Consider the following 12,488-nt stretch of genomic DNA (forward strand, 5'->3'; position numbering starts at 1 on the left):
TAGTAAAAACATTCGCCCGAGGCTGTCCCGCCCCAAAAGGCGGGGTCTCTCTACATTAGTTATTTGCATAAGTTTGCACTTTATTAAGTACACAGGAAGATGCGTGTAGCTTATATGGAAATACTATACCATTTTATCTGTGACTTGAGTGTCTGGAGATTTTCATAATGGGAGCCGAGAAAGAACCAGTCACCAGAGGATACTGAGAAACCACTTACATTTTGATTCAGCAATACCCTTAGATTTTAATGATTTTCCAGGCCTTACCTTTGTCTCTGTAATTTGTGTTTATGTTTTCAGACAAAGGAAATGCATCTTCACTAAAAAGCAATTTGAAATAACCATGGAGCCTGTCCTCATCTATAGAGAACGGTAGCTGACAAAGAAACTAACCTGGGGCACAGAACACAACCAGACAGGTAGCTGTACTTCTGTGGGTTGGCCACACAGCTGCTCCTTTTCCGTTTCTTGGAAGTAATTTACACCATTGCCTTTAGCTTCTGGGTCTGGGGTCTCTGGGCGTCTTCTAGACTACAGTGGACTTTCTTTTGCTCTTTGAGAAAATGAGATCTTTGAATAAATATGCACACAGAATGTATGTGTTCGTTTCCTGAAGCTGTGCCTGCCGTCTGCCACTTTGGTATACTAGTCATCTCTCTCAGGAGCCACCTATGATCCTGGGACTGTCACTCTCACGGGGTGCCCTCGGAACTAGTTTTTACATTGCACTTTTGGTTGTTCCCGCCCCTTGTGAGTGGAGCTAAATTTTTAAATGCGCAGGTGGAGGCCACAGGATGGTCAGGTGTCCTGTCACTCTCCCCCTTTTCTCTTGAAGCAAGGTGTCTCACTAAACCTCAAACTCATATTTTAACTAGACTGGCTGGCCATGGGTGCTGGGATCTGCTTGTTTCTCCTCCCAACACTAGGGTTACAAACACAGGACTTTTATGTGGATGCTGGAGATCTGAACCAGGGTTCTCATGCTCACATAGTTAGTGCATCTCCCCAGCGCCCCAAGAGCTAATTTACACTCAAGATTTTCTTCTAGTTCCCACCTCACTCTCGGGCACCCACAGGTATGATGGGCAGGTGCCTCCGCATCTGACCCTCAGCCAGTGGGAATTCACAGCTGTCTTGTCCACACAGTTACAAGATAGACCTGGAAGGTCTACTCTTCAAGAAACCAAACAGAATGTAAACTCCCTCTGGTTAGTTTTACAAATCTTTATTGAAACTTACACATCAAGATGACAGCAATTCAGTGTTTTGAAAACAGTAACAAAAAGGAACCCAAACTCAGGTCAGCCAGATACTGACACCACTGAGCTAGTTCCCACCTGTTCAGCAGAAACAAAGGGTATATTGGTAATTTCTGCTGACAGGTGACAGGAACCTACACCAATGGGCACATCTGTGGTATCACCAGGGAAATCAAGATGAGTGTAAAACAGGTTCATTCACACGAATCCCAAAGACATTGTCCTACTGAGAATCTAGGTGATTGCTATAGGGGTTCAAGTTCTTTTAGAACGAGCAATAGCAACCACTGTGACATCCTTTGCTCACTGGAGACATGGGTCCCCAGCTGAACAGCACATGCTGGAACTGAAGAAGGGTGGGTGCTTTGACAGTCGTCATGGTAACACTGTCACCATTACAGTTGAAATAAGGAGTGGACAACTTTCCATGCTGGCCAGTCCTCAGGATCATCCAGCTTAATGGAGAATACGGCAGTGGGTATGGAGTTTGTGTTGAGGACAGTTATTGCTGAGCGAAGTCACATGGTCTATAGTTTCATCCTGGTGACTTATTGCCTTAGGTAGGACTGGATAGCCAGCCACTCTAGTTAAAAAGGTCCTTAGTGCACACAGTGTTGGGCAATGATTGCAAAGCTGCACCTGGAAATCAGACATCTGAGTTTCCACTGAATCTACAATCTACTGCTTTGATTTGGAAGGACAGGCAGGATTGAATATTGCTTACGTCCACAGCGAGGCTCCAGCAGGGATAGGCCATCGACCCTGGACAATACGATGAGGACTTTTGTGTGGCTTCAGTCCCTGTTCCCCAGTTTTTACTAGCAAGGTGCCAGCACTCACCTTGCTTTAGGCATCTCTGGGCAGCCGAGGGATGTTTGGAGTACACTAGCCTCGTGCACTGCAGGCAGCCATCCCTTCCCCATTTCTGGACTCTTCTAGAGAGGCTGTGTCTGGACAAGCCTTCAAAGAGGACTAGGGCAGGGGTGAAATGTCCCAGAGAGTGAAGTGAGGATCTGCATGCACATGGAGAGCCCAGCACTGCCTGCTGTCCCTGTGGTCCATGGCTGGCTCTCAGCATCTCATATGGGCTTGTATAGCAGGGTGGTGACATACTTTTTCTTGTACCGGTGAGTTGCGCTGAGCACCATCACGCCGTCCTAAGAGGGTGGGAATGACCAAAGGCAGGACAGAGTCAGGGACACAGACTTTAGAGGACATGAGATTCGCCACAGGCTTAAGGAAAGCAGCTCCTGGGCAGAACCCGAACCAGAGCCCGACAGACCCCCAAAAGCTGCCCTGGCTGTCAACACTTCCAGGCAATCCTGGCACGACAGGTCCTCAGACCTCATGCTCAGAAACTGCTCTAAGGCCAGACAAGCCGTTACCTTGATAGAGAGTGCATACAGGTGGTTCAGCATGACATGGTTCGGCTCCGGAAGCAGCGCTGGATCACACTGGAGGGAACAAAGGGAGATATGAACAAGCAGGATCTGGAAGGCAAGGTGATTTTCTTCCCTTACTTCACGGCACAGTCAGGGTAGCCGAGGACCTGTCCTCCCAAGCGGGGCAGTGGAAGGGCTGTGGAGCCGGCAGTTGAGAAGGCTGAATCTATCATGGACTGGGATACTCCAGCCAAGCTTTCACCTGACCGGAGTCCCTGTCCCCTCCTTACAGAGAAGAGGCAGAAGATCAAGGACCCACTGAAACACTTCCCCGGAACACAAGATATGCTGTGTCTACACGCCCCTGAGAAGCGGACACACGGACACGGCCTCACCACACCTTTCCACCACAAGAGCCCCGACAGTCCCTTCACTGAACACCCCCAACTCTAAGAGAACACACTCACACAGAGAACAGGGAAGCACAGGCTATGATTAGCTGTGGTGACTCAAAGCTGAGGAGGTCCCTCACTCAGGGAAGGTGTGTTCTTATCACTCAATACTCAGGGAACCCCAGTACTTTAGTGCCTTCAAGAGCTGCCAGCAGGCCCGTGAAGCCCAGAAGGGGGAAAGCAAGAGCTCTGACAAGGTGTGACCGGGCCTTCCAAAGGAAGCTGGATGGCCCTCCTCGCGCTGTGCAGAGGACGCAGGAGAAGCACGCGGCATCCTAATGATGCTGGGGACAGCAGCCTGCAGTCACGAGAACTGGAGGGAGGAGCAGGACTCCCAGGCCCTGGACCTAGCTCTGCCCTGGCGGCCCAGCCTCCCAGCACTGCACCTGTCCTGTCTCAGAGGCTAACAGCTTTGTCGCAGGTTCCCCGAGAGCCCCTGCTCGGCAGGCCTGGCAGAAAGAGAACAAGAATTGGCCTCTGTGCCTCAGTAGAATGCTGCTTCAGCCAACTGCTGCTGGAAGTCCCAAGAACTACAGCTCTGATCTGCCAGTTTTCAGAGAGCGTCATGTTTGGGCTGTGCAAGTTCTGTGGAATACCTACACTGGACCAGTTACATTCATCACTTTCTCTGTGTGGTTAGAGACCACTTACGATCTACTCTGTGCTGTTAATGAACACATAACTCAGTATTGTCTATGGACGATCCCTAGAGTTAGACATACAACCCATGTGTCTGTGTGTATCTGTGTGCACACACGTGTGCATGCAATGCATGAGTGCATCCAAAGGAAACAAAATCTGGAAGCTGAAAAGACATCAGTCCGCTCATGTTCACTGCCGCACTGTTCACCACAGCCACGCTGTGGAGTCACAAACACAGGACACACCATCCTGGATGGGACACTGCACCATATGGAGGAGGTGGGCAGAAGGCACGCATGCATTGATTTTGGATGATAGTGGATGCACTGAGACCATCTCCCTCAAAGTCCTGCTGCTGTTTTCCCTTTTAGGATGAGCTAAAACCTCGAACTAGGAGTCCAAAACATACTCGTTCTCCCTTAGATTGCTTTTGTCCATACCTCATTACAGCAATAGAAAAGAAACTATGACAACGGTATGTGGCGCAGCCTTAAAAAGGAAACATGAATTCTGTGGGCATTAAATACGCCAGACACAGGAAGACAAAACCATAGGACATAAGCAAAATCTCTAAAAGGTAGGATAGGAGAGGCAGAACAATAGCTATGGGGAAGACACTGGTCAGAGGGTACAAAATCTCTGTTGGATACGAGGAACAATTGTGAGAAGAGGCTGACCACAGTGACAATGTGCTGGATTTCTCAAAACCTTCAAGACAGTGGGCTCTAATCTCTGCTGGGGATGCCACTCAGTATCTCTGTAACTGGAAACGGCCTCTTAGAGCCCAGGACTGCCTGTGTCAGAGTGTGCCGGCACAGGTTCTCCCTACTCATGGCTCCCTTGGCGGGAGGAGGCGCCTTCCTTGCTTAGAAGGTGCTGGATGTCTTCCAACCTCTGAACTGTTTCAGAGGAGGGAGGGAGCGGCCTCACCCGAATCTTTTAGGATAGCAGCCAAGGGTCCTTGCAGACCCCACTGGCCGTCTGTATGAGCCATTGCCAACTTAGCGCTGGACACAGCTAGAAGATCTCAAGTTTGCTGGTTCTTATCCCCAGCCTCCTCCTGGATACAGAGAGATGACCACACCAGCCACTCTCTGTGTGTGGACTCTCAGCACAGAGGCGAGACTGGTACCTGAGAAAGCTGGGCCTTTTGAGAGGGAGAAGCAAACACTAAACTGCCCTGGTGGTCCAGCAGTGACTGCTCTAAGAGAAGGCCCCCACAGACACATCACACTCACCAGCACGTGGAGTCTACTTACGGGTAGAGTGTTGAATGCCATGGCTACTTTAGCACCTGTTACGGTTTGACTGCGTCCCCTAAAGCTCAAGTACTAGGACCTTAGTTCCCAGTGACAATCGGGAGATGGGAGTAACTGGTGATGAGTTAGATGGAGGCACCCTGAGAGTGGGTCAGGCATCTTGAGGGCTCAAGCCTCGCCTGCTTTCCCACTGATGGCATGGCAGATACCATGCTTGTGTACGGCACAGCTGTTGGCCTACACCAAACCACTTCCCCTCTTCATAAGCACCTTGGTTTCTATTCTGTTTCAGCGACAATGGGTAAGATTGTGCCTTATGAACAGAGCTACATAGTATGGACAACTTGGGTTAAAAGAATGGAAAACCAGCCACAGGAAACAGCTGGCTGCTCGAGGCCCAGACTCCATGTTTCCTTTCCGCAGGTCACTGGGCAGTTTCACAGAGGAAATGTGTTACGACAGCTTAAATTCTGATCCAGAAGGGCTGATGTTTCCAAAAGCAACTTGGTAATTCGATTCTAAAATGATACGGCCGGAGGAAGAATTCCAAGATCTAGCTGACCAAGAAGGGGTGGTTGCTTTTGTCCTCCGCATCCGAGGACCACGCAGTCCCCACAGTGGAGGATACAAGTGTAAAGCGGGCAAAGAGGAGAGCAGATGAGCACGACCTCGTAGGGATCTGGACAGCGTACTCACAGAGATGCCCGTGTCCTTGTTCAGGATGACCTGCAGCAGGTGTGGCGGGAGGATGGGCGGGGCCTTGAACCGCTCTTCCGGTTTAGAGATGTAAGGCTCCTGATGGTAGGGTCCTGGTGGGGAGCTGGACAGCTCTGTCGGGAGATGGTGACAAGGATGCTAAGACCTAAGCTGATTTATGGCTTCCTTATCCAGCTTTCTGTCCTTGCTCCCTCAATACAGACTCCTATTTTCTTCAAGAGAGAGGAGGAACAGAGGGGATGAAAAACACCTGTAGAATCTGGGTGCTCGGAATAAACCTCAATGGTAAATTGAGATTCCAATGAAAGGACCGTTGTGGCAAAGCTAGGTGTCTGGGTCACACTAGCGGGAGCCATTCCTAATGACCTAGCCTCTCCTGTCAGAGGAAAGGCTTCCTTCTTCAGGCTGAGTTTGATGAATGCTACAAGTTCAAGGCTTCAAAGTGGGAAAAGTGGCCTAGCCTAAGTTACAAGCTCTCCCAGGCAGAATAAAATAGGTTTTACGAGGCACCGGCATATCAAAAATAAATAAATAACAATAAAGACCTAAGTGTAAAGTCTCTTTGGCTCCTCACTCTCAGGTCTGAGCATCTTTACTCTCCAGACACAATTAAGAAGCTTCTGAAAGTACAGCACCTCAGGTCAGAAGCATCCCAAATACTGACGTCTGGCTGGCTGGCTGAGGTACTGAGCCGTTATCCAAACATCAGGATGGGCTCTGGTCACCTGATCCTTAAGCTGGTCCAACTGCCAACTTTTTCAACATCATTTTCTAGGCCGGGCTCCCTTTACATGATCCAACCACATCTCAGTAGAAAAACTGAGAAAAGCATTCAGTGCAGGAAACTGAGCCATAAGGAATAAGCACATCGTATTAAACAAACGAACTTGAGTGTCTAAAGGGGTTTAGCACCGGGGGAGGGGCACCCGGCAGCAGTGAGGTGCACTTTGACTAAAGACTTTGGTGTTCAGATGAAGTTCCACACCAGACAGGGGGAGGAGTATGCGCAGCGCCATCATGCTGCACCCTCTGCCTATTTGAAAATACGTGACTGGTCATCCGGAGACAGCCAGTGATCCCAATGCAAGAGCACCCAGATCCACAGCCAGCCAAGCCCACCAGTCAGTTTAGAGCTGTGATGTCAGAAGTGGTTAACAGTGAGATGCCAGAGGCAGACCCTCCAGACCCGCCCAAGAGATGATGGGAAATCTGTGAACTGAACTAAATCTGTCCTCTCCAACTGTTGGGTGCACTCCCGAAGATTCCCTTACTGTCTCCTACAGGGCCCAGGGAGCAGCCCCTGTGTACAAGAAGGGGAAGAGCACCTGCCTCTGCCACTGGGATCACTACACATCGTTTCTCTAAAACTGTCCCTTGATATTCCAGGTAGTTTCTTCCTATGGGGTGTGGGTGGACAGCAGTCCCCAAAGCTCCGTGGTTAGAAGACTCTTGTCTACCAGGACTGAAAAGAGAGTTGTGCTATGCAGCCTTTTTCTCTCAGAAGCCTGACAAGCAGCTAATGGACTGCACAAGTGACAGCCAAGGTCACTGAGGTGTCCTTTATCACCTGTCAGCCTACAATTCTCCAGACACTGAGTGGGGAGTGAGCTGGCAGCTCCCCTGGTGCTGGCTCATTACAGACCCAAAGTGTCCTTCTAGGGCCTCTTCAGCCCCGCCTGGTTCTGTTCCTACAGCCAAGTGGAACTACCGAATAGCCCACAAGACAAGGCAGTGACATATGGCTTCTTTGGGGTTAAGCTCCAACAGCCAGAGCTGCGGGGTTAGGAATGAACTGCTGTGGCCTGGAGAGCTATAGTTGTCCACCTGGCCGGGCAGCTTCTGCTCAATTGTGAGAGGCAAGGGAAAGAGAAGTATGTCCAGGCTGCACAGCCCCAGCCTGCACACATGTGGGATAAAGTAACTGTTCATACCAGACACATCGGAGCACTTTTGGGAATCCACCATTAAAGCATCAAATACTTCAAAGTCAGTTTTCTTCACTTGAATGATGTTGTTAACTGTGCCAAGCTGGCTGGTTACTATTGGCTGGGAAGAGACAGACAGGCAGACATCATAACATGGAAGGTCTGTGGAGTTTTTCAGAGGACTAGAATTCCTGGCTGGGAGGTCTCACTGCCTGGCTAGCTACTCTTGGTCAATTATACCAATGACCTGGCAACTGGTGCTGTCTAACTCAGAGCCACACACAGGGAAAAGGGACCTGACAGCAAATGACAAGGGAAGTGGTCAGTGTTGGTGTGTGGGCACCCAGAGGGCTGCAGGAAGAGTACCTCAGAAGGATCGTGGGTCCACTGCCCATCCACAAAGAACTTGTACTGATGCTCTCCTTCAGGCAGATCCAGGATGGCTACAAAGTTATTTTGGCTGCAGAAAGAGAAGAAGCAGTGTTTCAGCTGGGTGGGCTGTGCTCTGGCTCCAGGACCAACTGAGTTTGGCTGCAGGAGAGCAGACATGTTCAACAATGCATGGTCACAGTCTCAACCCAGGAAAGCCACTTAAGAAAGCAGCAGGCAAGAGTTTCCAGAAAACTTCCTTTGCTTAGACACTAGGGACCTAGAATCCTAACACTGCAAGGTCAACGAATGGTTAATTCATGTTTTTCCAGTCTGCAGCCTGGGTGCCAAGGAGAGGCCAACAAAGGCAGCCACCAGCGGCCTAGCTTCCCTTTGCACAGGGAGATGGCCAGTGTTACAGAGCTCACATGCATGAACACAAACTTACAGAACTACCCAGCAGTTCTTGAGCCCTGGCCATTTAGTTGTTTCTTGGCCTGAGCTGAACTAACTTGTTACAGGGCCTACTGGTTCCCTCCGGAGCACAGGGTTCTAACAACCATTGGGCATGGCTCAGGCGTGGTCACTAGTAAGCATAGAGACAGAATCCACACCAGGATTTTGGAGGAAGCATCTCAGTATATCCTTGCTAATGTCTTCAGAGCATGTACCTCCCAAAAGTACTAGAAGGGAAGTCCAAGAGTCCCTTCCAGAGTGACTGTTTAGTGCAGGCACTGTGGGCTCAGATCTGCTCCTCTGAGGTTCCCAGCCCGTTCTTTCTCCATTGCACTAGGATTGACTTTTTCAGAAGAAACGTGTAGCTGAGTGTCAGACTTCCTCTCCACTGAGAGACTGCTGTCTTCTGAAAACCGTGCATTTAAAGACAGTCATTTCTAGGGTTTGAGACCTGAACTCTGGAACTCATTAAGCAAAATAGTTTCTCACTCAACATCTATATTACAAAAAAAAAATCCTTTATTCTGTTCACCCGCAGAGAGCCTTTAGGAATAAGAATATATCCACAGCTAAAGTAACGAGGGAATGAAGTCCCACCATTACCTTCTTGTGAGGGGAAGTTTGCTCCAGTTGTTGAAGGACCCAGACAAGTAGACCTCTTTTCCACCCCCTGTCCATCGAAATACAGTTGGCCGAGCCTGGGCGGGGGCTTTATCATTCACTTCAAGATCATGCTGCCAGGCCAGGAACTCCTCCTTCTCTGGAGCCTAAGAGCAGAGCCGTTTACTCAGGGTCAGGCAGCCTCCCCACACCACCGCTAGCCTAAGAGCAACTCTAATCAGGCAGCCTGGCCACTTACAGACTTGCGTCTGTCCCCCACCTGCATAAGGGAGATAGAAAAGCAACTGCTGTCGGTACTGTGCAGACTGAGATAGTCCCACAGTCGGTGCTTAATCATTAGCTACTATTACTGCGATTAGATTTCACAGAAACTCTAGAGGAAGCTATAAGGCCTACTTGGAAGAAGACTGCCGTGAATCCAACGTGAGTTTAATACATGTGATTTCCCTCCACTAAGCAAGACTTCTGGGTGCATAAAGATTTATTAGGGATGATCTTGGAGCTGTTACAACTGGCAAATTCAGAGGGTGAGGAAGGGTCTATTCACCAAGTACTGGAGCAATAGATAAGTAAAACAGACTGGTCCCGCCACTATGGCAAATGACGATACCTAGTTATGGAAGAGGGTAACCGACTTACTCTAGCCTGAGAGAAAGGACCATATCCAGCTCTGGGGTGGAGCACAGTTCTCCAGTCAGAAGAAAAGCCAAAGACTAGATTTCTAGGATGGGAAAACGCCCTGAAGGGAGCTCAGGAAGGCCTATTGCCTCCACCTCCAGATACTGATCTGCTCTAATCTAAAAGATGCCTGCAGTCTTTGGGTCTGTGCCACAGACTGGAGCAGGGGTTCTTAACCTTCCTGCTTGCACCCTTTAACACAGTTCCTCCTGCTGTGGTGCCCCCAACCAACCATAAAATTATTTTTATTGCTACTTCATAACTGTAATTTCCCTACTGTTATGAATCATAATGTAAATATGTTTTTGTACGGAGAGGTTTGCCAAAGGGGTTGTGACCCACAGGTTGAGAGCCACTGCTCTAGTGCGCTCACTAACTGTAGCCACAAAGCTGAACTGGGGTAATGGGGAGAATTTCTGACTTGACTGGGTGGCCTGGCTACTACTGTTGGAATAAAGAAGTGCCACTCAAGTCCCCCTCCCCATCCCATCCAGTGGATAGCAGTAACACCACCCAGGCCTCTAAAGACATTTAACAGCTCAGTGCAGAGAGCAGAAGGCAAGGTGACACAAATACTTGCTTCCTCTTAAATAGCCTCAGCCAAGCTCACTTCTAGGGGTGGGGACAACCTCAACTCAGTGGAGAAAACAGCACTCCAAAGTCACAGCACACACCTTTCCGCCAAAGCAGCGAGCCCAGAAAATGAGTTACACTAACAAGAAGCAGGCTCCTTAAAGTTAGACTCAAAATTAAGGTCCAAGGAACAAGAATATGGGTTCCTATCTCAGTTTGGGGGCAGGGGTGAGGAAAGGCCCAGCGAGGGGAGACCAGGCAATTAGCCTGTTAAGTAATGAGGATTATTAGGCAAGCAGACAGTAACAGGCCATGCTGGGCAGAGTCAACCTTCCTAACTGCGGTTATTTCCACTAGGATCACCCACCGTCCTTGGACTGGGCTGGAAGCCCTGGCCACATCACTGTGGGTAAGGGAATATGGCTCAAGCAGGAACTTTTAGCTTGACCTGCAAAAAAATGGTTTGCTCTGGTCTGCTTAAAGTCCAAGCCATTATTTCAGCAAAGCAGAAGTGTCGTTAGATATGCTGGCTGCTGTTCCGGGAGACTCTTGGACTTGCCAGATCTGAAAGAGTTAGCAGGGTGGCCCAGAAGCGGCAGAACCAAACACCTCCGGCAGTCTGCTAGTCAACTTCGTTTTCAGCTTAACAGATGTGCTCCTGTTTACCTCCAAAACGAACACTAAAACTCCCAGCCCAACTTTTGCAAAAGCCGGCCGGCCTGAAGCGGAGGAAAAGTTTCCACCAAGCTGTGCAATCAATTACACCTAAGAGAAAAGTAGACGCTGGTGCTCAATTACAGCTAGCGCGACTCCAAATTAATTAAGAATTTTAAACTCGGTCCCAGAGCTGCTTTCTCCTTAATGATGTTCAATGAAGCCCAGGGTGACTCTCCTTTCTGTAATTAGGCACAAGTTCCTGACAGCAAGAGGGCTGCGACAGGGTCAGCTCCCTCCCCGTGCGAAGCTGGCTGGGAACGTGGCGGGAACACAGGAAAGTGCCCTCCCCTCCACCTGAGCCCAGAAGGCTCGGATGCCCCCCGACTCAGCACCTTGATTTCCTCGGAGTGGAAGATGTCGGCGTCTTCGGGGCTGTCCATCAGGATCTTGGGCCTGTCCCCATCCTTGGCGCCCCCCGAGCTGTCCCTCCGCGCCGTCTTGTGGCCGCCCTGCCGCTCCAGCGCGGCGCGCTCGCTGCTCGTGTTGCCCATGGCGGGGGTCTGCGGGGACACAGGGAAGAGGGAAGGGACGGGCCGGGACTCCCGGGACCCCCGGGACCGGCCGCGGACCACGCCCCTCCGGCGCGCGCCCGCCGAGCCCCGCTTTACCTACTGAGGCAGCTGCCGCTAGAACCCCGTCGAGAGCGGGACCGTAACCTGACACTTCTCGGGCAACTTCTCCCACCCCTCAGCAACTTCCGCTTCCGGCCGGGCCCAGCGAAGGAAGGGTGGTCACTGGGGACGGAGCGCTCGAGGCTAGCATGGCATCACTTCCGTTTCCGTTCCGGGAGAGTCCGCTCAGCGGCGGCCTCTGGCCGCTCAGTGCGCAGTCGCAGTGGGTCGTCGCGGGCAGCTCCCGGGACGAGCTTCGTGACGGCCGGCAGGAGGCGCTCGCGTGCCCCGTTCCCGACTGAGCGAGGATGCTGTTGACCGTGCCGCCCGCCTCGTTCCCAAGTTTGTGCACTCTCCAGTTAATGGGGTCTTTGTAAAGGGCGAATCGTATTAAGAAACCATGAGCTGGAGAGGTGGTAAGGCCCTTGGGGCGCTTGTTCTTGTAGAGTATCGGGGTTCGATACCGGGCGCACAAACTCTTCGCGCCTTAGGTTCCAGGTGATCCCGACGCCTTATTCTGACCCCCTTGGATTCCAGCGCGCAGGTGGTGCCCATAAACGTGCGAGCAGAGCACTCATTCACATAATCTTAAAACAACCCCCCCCCAAAAAAAAAAACACATTTGGGTTTCCCCTTAGATGCAGTGGCTCTCACTTTAGCGTGGATTAGAATAACCTAGGGCTCCTTCACTGCTCAGCGGCCTCTCGGGACCTGCCAAGTCAAACTTTCTGTAGACTATGGTGGGAGATGCAGATTTTATGTATGTATGTATGTATGTATGTATGTATGTATGTATGTATTTATTATGTATACAATATTCTGTCTGT

The 12,488-nt window shown here is 50.5% G+C and overlaps 1 protein-coding gene across 3 annotated transcripts; it reads right to left on the reverse strand.

Moving 5' to 3' along the window:
• Nucleotides 1-1,215: 1,215 nt before the first annotated feature.
• On the reverse strand, nt 1,216-11,749 carry Prkab1 (protein kinase AMP-activated non-catalytic subunit beta 1). 3 transcript variants are annotated; one of them, XM_013349552.2, is made up of 8 exons: nt 11,663-11,749; nt 11,383-11,550; nt 9,065-9,228; nt 8,003-8,096; nt 7,643-7,757; nt 5,691-5,824; nt 2,645-2,713; nt 1,216-2,416 (listed from the first exon to the last, which is right to left on the reverse strand). In XM_013349552.2, exons 2-8 carry the CDS (start codon nt 11,539-11,541, stop codon nt 2,339-2,341), a joined length of 813 nt encoding a protein of 270 aa, XP_013205006.1. In that variant the 5' UTR covers nt 11,542-11,550; nt 11,663-11,749; the 3' UTR covers nt 1,216-2,338. The 3 variants fall into 3 exon arrangements, with proteins under 3 accessions (XP_013205006.1, XP_005344381.1, XP_013205001.1); XM_005344324.3 differs by having other exon boundaries at nt 11,659-11,749; XM_013349547.2 differs by lacking the exon at nt 11,663-11,749 and having other exon boundaries at nt 11,383-11,640.
• Nucleotides 11,750-12,488: the final 739 nt, after the last annotated feature.

The sequence above is a fragment of the Microtus ochrogaster genome, chromosome 2 (assembly GCF_000317375.1).
Source record: "Microtus ochrogaster isolate Prairie Vole_2 chromosome 2, MicOch1.0, whole genome shotgun sequence".
Taxonomy (NCBI): Eukaryota; Metazoa; Chordata; class Mammalia; order Rodentia; family Cricetidae; genus Microtus; species Microtus ochrogaster.